Source organism: Fulmarus glacialis, unplaced genomic scaffold, assembly GCF_000690835.1.
Source record: "Fulmarus glacialis isolate BGI_N327 unplaced genomic scaffold, ASM69083v1 scaffold8940, whole genome shotgun sequence".
Lineage (NCBI taxonomy): Eukaryota > Metazoa > Chordata > Aves > Procellariiformes > Procellariidae > Fulmarus > Fulmarus glacialis.
This window is the reverse complement of record NW_009185930.1, coordinates 186,562-199,838: the sequence shown is the minus strand read 5'-3', so window position 1 is coordinate 199,838 and position 13,277 is coordinate 186,562. Positions and strand designations below refer to the sequence as shown.

Below are 13,277 nucleotides of genomic sequence, written 5' to 3'. Positions count from 1 at the left end.
CAAGCATGATTTCACATGGTATAGAATCCCCCATTGGACCCATACTGGGTCCACCACCCCGGCTGTGCTCCCCCTGCCCCAGTGCAAGCATCACCCAGCAACAGCCAAAGCATCAATGGACTGTCAACGCTCCTTTCACACCGAAGCACAGCACACCCCCCAAGCTAATGGGAAGAAAATTAACTCTGTCCCAGCCGGAACCAGGACAGTTGGGATGAGTGTGAAACGCACCCTCCCTTTGTAAAAAAAAAAAAGCTCTTAAATTGAAGTTGGCATTTTGGAGGCCGGTGCTCGAGGCAAGCGTCTTCCACAGCAGGCTGTCACTTGTGGGATAAACGGCTCGTAGGGAGGGGGAAGGTTTGTGGCAAAAACATGGGGTAGGAGCCAGGCTTGCTGGGTTTGGGTCACGGGTCAGACACGGGCATCTCACCTTCCACAAACCCCCGCGAGCCTGTGAGCAGCGAGGGGGAGACAGGAGCAGAGCGAGACAGATGGGGCAGAGGTTCCGAGTTCAGATCTCCGTCCTGCGTCAGATCAAGTCTCCAGCTGCGAGCAGTTTGGATGAAATGAGAACAACGCCTCCGTGGAGTGCCAGGAAGGGGATATATTGAAGGCTGGAAGGTGCTCAGGGAAGGTATTAATTGGCCCTAGAAAAGTAACTGATGCAAAAAGAGCGATGAATGAGTTCAGTGGGAAGTGAGGATGCTCAGCAGCTCCCTTGTTGCTCCCAGCGTGGGTACCAAATCGCGGTTCACGTGGCTGAATCAAATGTCTTTGCACATATAGGATTTACCGTTTGTCTGCAGCCATCCCCACCAGTAACAGCGGAACAGGGCACTGTTGTAATCACGTCTCATTTATTTTAACTCTGTCTTCAAAACATGAGAGTTGCCACACGCAGCTGGATTGAGGTATATTCTAACTCAGCCTTTTGGTTTAGCAGTGAGGACAAAATACTAATACTCTTATATAAGGCCTTTAAATAGTGGTGTTTCTGAGATTAAAAAAGATGTAAAAAGAGCTCACCCTGGATTCCCTTACACTTCAAAATAATTTTCTTCCAGAATTTCCATGGTGCTGCTCAAAGTTCTGGGTACCAGAAGGGTGCCCGAGTCCCATTCCCAACTAGATGCTTGCCTAGTTAAAGTCTCCTGCAGAAGACTGTGGGCTCTGTGTTAAAATAACTAAAAAAATAAACAGATAAAATAAAAATTCCACTATGCTCCCTCCAGCAAGAGACTCAAAATACCACCTGTGGTTTAAAACTTTTGAATATGCACCTTGTAGTCTTGCAAACTTTCAGACAAACTGTGAGATAAAATTAATGTAGTTTTCCTTAAAGGAAAAAGCTTTCATGGAATTTTTGAGTTGTTTATTGTTAATGCATTATTTTGACAAAAGAGCTATTTTTCGGTTTCCAAAAATACATATTGGATTTGACATTAACTTCAGGGATGCAAAGGAATTGTCAGAGAAATTACTGTGAGTCTGGAGTGAGGCGATCCTCCCGGGTTCGAGAGCAGGGAGGATTTGCGTGCCGGCTGGCAGCACCACCAAGGCAACACCGAGGGCACACGGCCATTTTAGGGACCGGCCGGAAAAACAGTCTCCCGTGTTTTGAACTCTCTCATAAGGGTTTTCAGCTCAGCCCTTTCAAAGAAACCCCTTTTGGAAGCAATTGCACTTTCTGCCATAGCGTAATCACCAGAGCCCTTCTGATGGGATGCTCTTTAATCTTCATGCTCAGCTAGGCATCCTGCGTGGGGTCAAATGGTTTTGCTTGCTGATAAGGATGATTGGAAAGAGCACTTTAAGGTAAAAGGCAAGTTTCTCAGAAAAGGATAAAACAAACCGTAAATCTATTAGGAAATAAATAAACAGCCAACCAATACACCTGCACTCAGGGAAGTTTCGGGTTGAGATAAAAGGTCGGATTTAAAAGTGAGGTGTTCTATAATATTTGCTGATAATAGCAGACTGTTGATGAAAAACTGAGCAGAAGTAGAGGATTTCATGTATAGGATCTGTTAGTAGATACGTAACTCTTAGTATACGTTTGATTGTGCTTATTTTCTGTTAAAATATAGTGGAATATAATAGTAGAATATAATGCATGAATTTCGATGGACATCAATCTTGAAGGTATACACGTGTACACACACCCATAGACCATAAAATTCCACCCTGCCATACAGGAGAACTGTTCCAGAAGAGAAAGGAGCTATTTTAGGTTTTGCTTCATGTTATAAGCTCACTGAAAAAAACAACCTCTTTTATACCCAACTAATAAGGTCACGCAGAAGATTAAAAACGCAGCGTTTACCTATGTAATGGGTAAATCTCTGCCTTTTTGATTTGTTTCCCATTTTACTGCTGGGACGCTGCCCAGATGGTGAGCTCTTGGGAACGGGGCGTCCCTGTGTGCTGCAAGGGCAGAGGTGCTGCTTCGTCTCCGGCATCTCTCACATCCACGTGCTGTTGAAACTTTAATTTTAATTAATAAATTTTTTTTTTTTTTTTTTTTAGCTAGAGGTGGTCTTCAGGTGGGAAGCATTGTATCCATCTTTGTCTTTAAACGCCTTCCGAACCGGCAACATTTGTGTCTGGATGTTGCCCACATTTAATTGCAAACAGATTTAGAGTAGCAATTTTTTGTTCTGAGCGTTTGCGAAATGGGCCAGATTTGATATTTCAATCCACAGGCAGGTTCAAATTTTGATCTGATTTTGATGTTCAGATTTGCTCTCAGCCTCGCTGTTTGTTTCCTCTTCTCATCTGTCTCTGCTGGTTTGCTTCTCAATGAGCACGCGTTGATTCACACAGACATTTGATATTTATGCAGTAGCGTATTAGTCACCACAAAGAACGAGACATTGTTTATTTTTGCTGATTTGCTCTTGATCTGTCTCTAAACCAAAAAATAACTCCTCAAATGTAATCTCAAGACATATTTAATTAACTGTGCATAATTTAAAATGAATTCTGCCTTCCTGGTGAGAATTTACATCACTATATTTAAAATTTGAAGTTTAATTTACAATAAAAATTCACTATATTTATTTATAAATAATGAGAAATATTTATACAGTGATATATTTCTGTTTAGCATTTTAGATGAGACAAAGCCCAAAAATACCGTTCAGTTTTTGATTGCAACCTTTTAAATGTCAAGTTGGCTTAAATAATGGGTCCTGATTTGTAGCTCGCTCTCTTTTTTAACTGACTGTTAGCAAACATTTTTCCCAATAAGTGAAATTAAATGCTCTGATCTTAAAAGGAAAAAAAAAAAAAAGAAAATAAGAAAATGACCCTGGAAATCAGCAGTATTACAGCTGAACGTAAAACCCTTTGACGAAGGACTCTTTGCAAGATTGGGACCAGTTTTATTTTTAGTTGAACATTCACTATAACTTGTTTTCAGTAACAAATTAATAAATGCATAGATAGTCACAACAAGGTAATAGATCTCCCAGTTTAGCTTCCTGCATGTTGCAGACTGAAGAAATGAATCAAGGGACCACGTAATTGAATAAAAAAACTTCTATTTGATTAAAGCCTATCTTCAGAATTCAGCTGAAGTTCTGAAATACCATTCCCAGATGATCTATTTACATTAGTTTTGAGGTTTGCTTATTATAATCAAGGACTTTTTGTTATTTTGTGAGAGAATGATAATGGGAGATAAAAAAGAACTCAAGGTAGTAAAAGTCCGTCCATTTTAAAATTAATAGTATTCATTTCACAGCACGGAGCATTAACATGACTTGTCTTACTTGAAGTAACTAATTAGGTGTTTGAAACATTATAAAAGCATTTGTTACACACCTAAGAGATCTATGGGAACTGTAATTATCTTTTTTTACATGCTGATACCGTAATGTAACATGATCTTCAGTCACTGGAAATTACATGTCGAAGCCTCCATTTTACAAGAAAGTGGATGACTTTAGTCAAGGTCTTTTATTTTTAGACTGTAATTTATGGCCGAGATGGGTTTGAAAAAGAAAACCCCAAACGTAAAGGTGCCTGATTCAAGGATGTTTGGTGCTTTTTAGATGATTCCTGCATTGCTGTGGCATCTGTAGCGCATTAACCCCTCGCAGGTAAGCAGGAGCACACGACGGGCTTTTTGTACATGGGTGACACTCATCTCACCTGACTTCAGCCTGAGTGCCGTGCCAGCGGGGCAGGTCGCTGGAGCTCAAGGGAGAAAGACAGCTACGTATTTTACAGAATCCATCTGACGTGTTTTAGACATCTGTTTTACAAAGGCAAGTGTAGCATTGTTACATTCTTAAGGAGTTTTTTCTCTTTGCTAGCTGGAGGGTTTAAGGCGTCATAGAAGACGTCACCGCCCGGCGTGACGTTGGCAGGTGGCCCATTTAAACGGAAGGGATAATTTTTTCTCGTGGCTCATAATTACATTGCCACAGAAAAGGAGTTTTTTCTCTTTGCTAGCTGGAGGGTTTAAGGCGTCATAGAAGACGTCACCGCCCGGCGTGACGTTGGCAGGTGGCCCATTTAAACGGGAAGGGATATTTTTTTCTCGTGGCTCATAATTACATGGCCACAGAAACCAAAACCAGTGGAGTCAGAGATTTGACAGTTTATGGGAGACGGACCCATTTGGGTGTGTGATCATCTGGGTGCCGAAATTCCAGAAACCTGAGAGCAGGAGCTCTGTGCCAGGAGAATAACCAGATATTTCTGTCCTGCGCCAGGAGAATAACCAGATATTTCTGTCCGGGTTCACTTACTCCTCTGCTGTCTGGCTGCTGTCAGGTTGTGAGATGGGGCTGGGTGGGCTGCTGGTGGTGTTCACATCTCAGCCTGCCCGGAGGAAAGCCTCAGCCCTTTCTTTTGCTTTATTCCTCTTGGTCTCAGTCCTGGGGTGTTTGCTTGATTATTATTCAGTCTTTACTTAGGAAAATCTGGAACTCTTTCTGTATACAGTCTATTTCTTACTTTTTTTTGAGTTACAAGATCTTGCACTGCTCTATGGGCTTTTGGTGTTGCATTTGGAAGATACCCTAGATCGGACAGCTAGCACGCCCAAGCTATAGGAAGTAAAACATAAAGGTTGAATTTGCTCAGTGCTTTCCTGAGGTGTATGGACGGAACATGCTGGCTGGCTAAGAATGGGGAAACTTCCCTCTGTGATTTTTCAGCATGGGCCAGGCACAGCCCAGAGCTTCTCCTGTTCAGCGCTGCTCCCAAACTGGAAACCATCAAATTGCCAGAGCACAGGCTTGGACTTGAGTTAATTAGCTTTGGAAATGGTGTGTGAATACTGCGAGATGGAGTGTGCTGCCGAGACCTCCAGCCACTGCCAACCTGGGTGCTGTTTCCAGTGGGAGCAGCAGAGTTTTACCTGGACTTGCATTTATCTAGGAGTGGACTGGCCCATCGCTGCAGGTGGTGAGCTCGTTGGGCTCATGAGCTTGAGAGCACTGATGTACTTGGGTGGTTATACAGCTCCTGGTTTGCACAGAGAAGTGTCCTGGGAGATGGACTTTAGGATCACCGCTGAAATCCAATGGAAGATGAACACTGAAGCTGCTGAGGTTGCATTTGAAGATGATTGCGTTAAAGTCTAATCAAAGCACTTGCTTGGATGTTTCCAAACAGCTGAGGCTGGGATGTGGTGCAGCAAATGCAGATCCGAGAAGAGGAACGGCAGCCCTGGGTCTCCTCGTGCCTCTGTGACGGGGCTGGATTTTTTGCATTGCTCGGAAACCTCAGCATCAGATACAAAATGGGCTGTGTCAGAATTTCCCTCCTCGTCATAGCACTTCACACCCGCATCCCAAACTACACCAGACGAGAGTTGTGGTGGTTCCGCCCCTTTAGTGTAAAATGCAGATGTGATTCAGCTCAGGCAGTCACTTAACAGCAACACGAGTGCCAAGGGCACCAGATATGTGTACCCTTTTTTTTTTTTTTTTTTACTTACTAGATAATGGAAAAAGACTTAAGGAAAGAATGCTACAAACCATTCCGCCTTTCCAGACTTGCATATACCTATCACCACAGATACCACTGTCACAGAGAAGTATTAGAACAGAGATCTGACTTGGAGTTTTCTTTTATCACATCATCTCCCTTTTCTTCTCTTGCTTCTTTACTGCTATTTTGGGACTGAAAGGTAGTCTTGTTGCATCTTTGCCATAAAAAAAAAAATGTATACAATGAGAGACAGTTGCCAACAGTCCCATCATCCTGCAGGTGGGAAGTCACCGGGCATATTTTGTTTTCTCTCTTACTGCTGTGGGTTCCTGCATCTTAAAGGGTTTATGAGAATATCATAGCTGTTCAGTTCAGGCGTTACTGGCCGTCTGACCCCCCTGCGGTACCACTGCTTTCAGAGTCGGTCAGTTGGTTACAAATCCATTGGAGCCATTTTCAATGCAGCTGGGTTCCTACTTTTACAGCTGGCAGACAGAAACCAAAGGTAAGAGGCAAGAGAATAAAATTAGCTGAGTTGGTCAAGCACAGAAGGAGCAAAGACTCTGCCTGCCAGCGTCCTTCTTGGGGAGCAGCAGCCGTCCACAGCTCTGCTTTTGCGTTAGCAAGTGCAACAGAAAACCTTCTGCTGGAATAGAGGCGTTAAACTCCCGTTGTCTTTGCTAAGGGACGATCGGACCGTTTATCCCCAGGGAAGATTCACCCAAGCTTTGTTCAGTCAGTCTCGGAGGGCTGGAGCGACGGTAGAGCCTGGCGCTCGAGGACAGGACCGTTCTTTGGTCTGAGAAATTTCATTTTGAGGCGACGTTCCCCAGAGGAACAATAATCTCCGTTCTCTGAATTGCTGCTACGCCTGTTGCAGCCCAGAGAACCGCAGCAGCGCTACATGAAGTTTGACAATTAGTTGATTTGGTCTTAAATGATTTTTTTTTTTTTTCCTGCAGCATGAAATCTACCTTTTTGTTGTTGCTTTCCAGAGGGCTTCTAGTAAAGGAGAGGAGCAACGCACGCCACCCATAATAAATCAGTTACAAAAGCAATTCTAGCTACTTCTGTTTGCAGATTGTCCATGAAATGACTGTGATTTCATCCAATTTAAACCCTGCTTTACTGTTTAGGGATTGTGTTTTTCCCGGATAATCCCACATTAATGATTCTAGGTCTGTATCTTTCTCACCGATCGTTTTCTCGCAGCGAGCAGCCCAAAGCCACAGCCAGGCAGAGCTTTGCTTGACCCAAGGCAGAGATGCCAGTGCCAGGGTGCAGATACCCCGTTAGCTCTGGGTGCTTATGGTGCCAGGAAAAGTTATATGGCTCTTGCCCTGATGGGAGGATGATGTCCTGCGCGTCTCCCTGCCCAGGGGCTGCCACCTCCCAATGTCTGGGCTGTACCTTCACTCTGGAGACCAGTTACCGCAGGACTTGCCACTGGGAGCAGCTGATGGAGGAGTATCAATCGCATTTTTCGCCACGGCTCAGTGATGGCAAACTGCTGGCCAAGTTGGGCAGAAATAGAAAGCTGGCTGATGCAGGCAATAGTGAGCTGCGGTGCCTCTTGAAACTAATTTGGCGCTGGACACAAGGTGGGCTCAACATCACTGCTCGGGAGGAGAAGTGCCTGCTGCCCCATGCACTAGTTTCCCAGCAGCCGATGGCCAAGTTTGCGTAGGTGGGGTGGTGTCTCCCCGTCTTTCTGCGTTCGGAGAAGGCTGCCCCTGAACTGCCTGGGTGCTCGTCTTGCCAAGGGGGGAGCACAGCGTGAACGCCACAAATGGGTTTTCATTTTAGACCTATGAAATGGTGGGTGGTAGCCCCATCTCAGAAAAAATTCTGCATCATCCCCTTGCCTGTGAAACAGTGGGGGGTGGGGGTGGTTTTGCAGGCACAGCTATAGCAGGAGCACTGACAAGGGCTCGGTTTACAGAGTGACCCAAACCTGGTTTTCATTAGCTGGATGTTTACAGTCCAATATGCATCTCACTTCCTATATCAGAGATGTGTTCCTTTATTGAATAGCCATTTCTTTCCATCAGTTTTCCTTTTTTGTTATATTAAGAAAGGCAAAGAACCAATATATTACATACCTTATGAAGTGTTAAAATACAAGTCGTCTTTGTAGCGCTTGCAGTGTTCCCAGTGGGTCCCATTACTTGAATTAGGCTTTTTAAAGTAAAAATCAGAAAAAAACCCTATAGACAAACAAGCCTCAAACTGAAGTTTGATAAGTAATCATATCTTGCAGGCTAACAGCTGCATAAATAAGTAATGCTTTAAGATCCAAATGCATTTTTAAAATGGTTTTTTGTTTGGGTTTTTTTTTTTTTTTTAGGGAACGGGCAGTCAACACATCTCAGTCTGGGACACTTCAATTTACCGTGGGCAACCTGAAGCCGGAGGAGACCTACACCTTCCGAGTGGTGGCATACAACGAGTGGGGACCAGGAGAGAGCTCGCAGCCCGTCAAGGTCGCCACGCAGCCGGAGCGTGAGTGTGCGCAGGAACGGGGTCTTGGGCGAGGGTGGCAGCGACAGCTGTAGCCATGAGCTGCAGCTCTGCGGTTCTCACACTGCATGGCTTTAAGGTTTTCATATAGCTCCTCTTAGAAAATATGGCCCAGTCCTTATGCGCGGTAAATAAAACCTTTCCTCAATTTGTAATATTCCTTGCAGAGCATCTAGCTGCTCAACAGCAGCATATAGCAATATGCTTGTGTCATGAATAGTTTGTGTCATGACTTTGATGATCACACATCCCATCTTCTATTATGTGCCAGCGTAAGTGATACCAAAAGCTATGCTATGGTACAGAAGGAGTTGGTTTTCTCTAGGAAACGTGTTAAACTTATTGAAAGATACAAAAAACTTTCCACTGGAGTAAACATTTTGGCTTCTTGGTGTTTAAAAGTAAATATTTTCTGGTAGTTAATGTTTAACTGTAAGTGTGTTTTATAAATCTTTGGAGTAGCTGGAAGCTTTCAGTAGACACTTTTCCCTTTCTGTATGTTTCATTTGATTGTAAGTATTTCCACACATCTGGTCTCCAGAAAGAAGAGAAATTTCTTCCGGATGAGTTTGTCCTATTGCAGTTTTTCTCACTTGGAAGGTCCAAGAAGGGCTGTGGCAGAGAGGATTGAAACATCATTTGAGCCCTTCCGCGGCAAAATTAGTTATTCAGAAGAATTGACCATAAAAATGGGATTAGTATCTACTTCTTGGCACAGAGACGGAAGCTGTGCTTCATACCGATGGGCTTTGCTCTGCTTTGGCGAACCAGAGGGGTGAAGGGTGGGATGCTCAGGTGCTTTTAGGCTCCTTCAGTAAGCCCCTGCCAGAATACGCTCACCCTCTGTAATAAGGGGAGAAATCTAATGCTTAGCACAGAAACGGTTTTACATCACCACACGTTGCCGAATTTAACTGAAAGGCAATATTTGTCTGAAAACCCTTCATTGTGTGAAGATAACTGTGCTGGAAACCCCTGAAATGTGTTTTCTTGATTCATTGTCGCAGGAGACTTGTTGCTGGGGGCAGGTAGAGGAGGTGGGGATGGCTCTCCACGGGGGGTGGAGGAGAAGAGGAGCTTGGAAGCAAATCCTGTGATAAGGCGAGCCTCCAGACGTGGCTTTAGGTGGCTTTTGAACTGTTCAGTTCCCTTCACAGCCCAGCTGAGCCCCAGGAAAGGTGTCTGCTAGGGCCAGTGAGAGCATGTGCGACGTCCCCTGACCAGGCAAGGGATGTTGTGAACAAGGGGAGAAGGGACCTTTCAACTTATATTATTCTGTGATTTTGTGTCTGTAGCTTTGTTTATCACAAAACACGAATTTTACTCCCTGTCATCACTTCCCAAACCCCCGAGAGTAGCGATGTTAGTGAAATATCACCCGAGATGTGTCGCCTTCTGTTTTTCTGGATGGCCTTGCGTTTTAGATATGTCTTCAGTTCCTGCTCTGAGATTGCTCTGCCGCTTATTGCGCTTATTTGCAGTTACGCAACCGCCATGTGCAAACGTAAGCAAGGTGGTACCCCAGTCCTTTTTGGGGAAGAAATTCTTGAAAGTCAGTTTATGAATCTGAGCCTTTTGAAAGTAAAGTATTAAGTAACTAACCATCAGCATCATTTCTCTATTAGTAATTTATCTCTGCATAGGCACAAATGCGCATATGCACATTTCTGTATATGTTTGTATTTTATATATGTAATATATATGTATCTACAGAAGTAAAATAACATTTCAATCGGGGAAAATGCCTTCCCCCTTGCAAAGCCCCAGTGAAAAGCAGGCACCGCTACCCCCTGCTGTCACCGTCTGAAGCTGCCACGGCGCAGGGTTACCGGCTCTGTTAAATGCACAGCGTAGACATTTGGAATATCTTTCCTATTCAATAACTTCAAGATTTCTCTAAAGTGTCAAGTTTGAGCATGGAGAAAATATTGCTTTCCATTTTTCTTTTTGCTTTTTACTGTTGACCAAATTATCTTATCATTTTGAAACAAGTCTCTCTGGTCCTGGGAGGCAGTCAGCCTCTATGTGGCTGTCTTTTAGAACACGCTGTAACTATTGTACAATAAATTACATGGCTGCACATAAATTGAATTTCCACATTATTTGAAAATATCAGAAGTATTATGCAATCTGGCATTGTTGAAGAAGAAAAAGCTGATGAAAAAGGACATCTGAAATTCATGTCTGTCAGTGCCTGGTTCTAAAAGTGCATACATTTGCTCAGTAATCAGTTTAAAAGATCAACAGAACAAGTTCCAGCTTTTTGAAATAATCATCCAGAATATATGGGCTGGATTTATATGAAGGTTTTTGTCCCCAGATTAACACCCCCCTTCTTTTTTTAGTAAACTACAACTCCTTTTTCTCTGCCTTTATGGTATATAATTTCACTACAGTATTATCAGTCCGGATTTAAATCCCTGCCTGCTTAAGCCATGTCTAATCTTTTCATACCACATGTGGAGGCTTTGTGAGTTATTATTTTGGCTCCTCAAGATGCTGTTAAAGCAGCTTGGTGGTAGAGAATAAAGAAATGCATCTATTCTCGCAAGGAGGATTGAAGTTGTCCGTCCGAGCTTTGAAAGCAGTTCCCTGCTGTGAGACCAGCTCAGTTCTTTTCACAGCCCTTATGATTTAGAACCAGTTTCCTAATAAATCTACATCTCCACACTGTGTGTATCAGTTGGTGAAAGAGAAGATGAATAGGGAGGCATGTTGGTGTGCCCCAAAGAAACGTGATGGCATCACTCCAGCCTCATAAAGTCGCCTCTTATCATCTCCCTTCCAGTGAAATCAATTTAGTGTGCACTGACACCTCAACTTCTACCCGAGCATCTTTAAGGGTTTTATAAAGAATAATTAATTACTGTATCCTTCTGAGGTAGGGAAGTAATATTATACCTACTTAGAGAAGCCCATGTGTGTCCCCATATGTCTACCCCCTCCTGCGCGATGCTGCGAGGAGCAGATCTCCGACCCCCCGTGGTTGCCCCCGAGGTGGGGAGCAGCTGGGAGGAGCTGTGCTCCCCACCCAGCGTCCTGAAAGTGGAAATTCTGAACCAGAAATATAGAGATTTGCGGTGGATCTGTGTAGTGAGTGGGGCATTTTGCAGCAGCTAGAAGGTGATCTTACTTGCTTAGGAGACTTGGTGACTTTGGTCACAGAGATCCACACCTGCCTAGATACTTCTGTAATTACTTTCAATTCCCATTAGAGGCTGGTGCATCTAACCTCAGAAATCGGTCCCTTTGTCATTTCAGAATTTCATTTTTTCTGGTTATGGTGGGGAAACATCTATTTTTTTTTTTTTTTAATCACTGACTGCACCTGAATTTTCATGCTAAGACAACTAGCAGCAAAAACTGCCATCAATACTGCATTAAAGCAATTGCACCAGAAGATATTAAAGTTTTTGGGTTTGGTGGTGGCTTTTTTCTTTTTTTGCTACAAGTTTTTCAGCGGAGACAATATTCTTTGAAGTTCTTGCACAGAAAATGTTAAAAAGATGTAGACAAAACTTCGACTGCAATCTCTTTTAACATACATTTCTTATACAAATGTCAAAACCACATAGAAAATTAAAAGGCCATTAAAATTAATGCAATGAGATTTCACATGAAAAAGCAAGGGAAGACAGGGATGTCTTTAAAGCCCACATAGATGACAATTTTGTCAAGCAATAATCAGTTCCATATATGTTGAGATGCACAAATTAAGTTTGCAAACTAAACAAGTGCTGGAGTAATTGAATTTTCCGAAGACTTGCATCAGATCCATCCATTTTAGACACCAACGCAGAGACGGTGCCAGATCGTCACCTCTCAGGGCTGGCGAGGGTCCCCAGGCAGGGCCGGACCCTGCCGTTGTCAGATGCTGAGTATTTCAGAGAGCACTAGTGCTGCCTTTGCTCCCTACTCGGAGGGCCGGACCCTGCCGTTGTCAGACGCTGAGTATTTCAGAGGGCACTAGTGCTGCCTTTGCTCCCTACTCAGCTATTTTGGGTACCAGTTTCAGTCACAATGATGATAACGTTGTTGCTGTAAATGATGCTAAGTGATCTCATGGTAGTCAGGGTCTTGCTGAAATGAGAGCCCAGGGATGAGTTAGGGCAGGCACCGCAGGCTGCCTATAAAACCTCCCATCAAGGTGGGCTTGATCAGGTTTTTGGGAGCAGGGAGATGAGAATCACCTTTCTCCAGTGCAAAATGGCCGTGGATCTGGGCGGAGAAAAATCTGAGCATATGTTTAAGAAGTTGGGAGGGCTGGAGACAAGGCTCTGTGGATTTGGGCAGATCGCCGAAGCCTCTTGGTTTCTCCGTCTGGAGAATATAAATAAGCAATGTTGACGAAAGGTTGGACCAGATCATCTTCTGAGGTCCCTTCCAACCTGGGCTATGCGTTGAGTCTGTGACTTTTCCCCTCTCCTTCCTCATGCCCAGGTGCAGGTCTATCTGTACTGCTTAAGCAATGTCCTTCGTGGTAGGGATTTCCCTTTCCGTCATGTACTGATGTAACAAAAAATAATAATTTTTAACAGACCTGCAGCTAGTCCCCTCTGATGAGGGAGCCATGGGCTCCATCGGGCGCTTTCTCTGCTGCAGCCCGTCCCGCCTCGGCTGTCACAGTGATGAACTGAGGACGTGGCGCTCCTGCTCTCCATCCATCAGTTTACAACAACATTACATACATTATTTTAAAAGGAAGAAAAGTCTCTGTCTGAGACTGCACCCTCACCCTGCCAAAATTTGTGTGTACAAAAAGGTCTCCGGAATAATGAATGGCCGCTTTGGTTTTGGACAGTGTCCGTTTT

The 13,277-nt window shown here is 43.9% G+C and overlaps 1 protein-coding gene across 1 annotated transcript in view; it reads left to right on the top strand.

The window, feature by feature from the left end:
* Positions 1 to 13,277, top strand: part of DCC (DCC netrin 1 receptor) — a 189,834-nt gene that overhangs the window by 14,603 nt on the left and 161,954 nt on the right. The window contains exon 3 of the mRNA XM_009584865.1: positions 8,294 to 8,448. Coding sequence (XP_009583160.1) covers positions 8,294 to 8,448 — 155 coding nt within the window. The remainder of the gene's footprint in view (positions 1 to 8,293; positions 8,449 to 13,277) is intronic.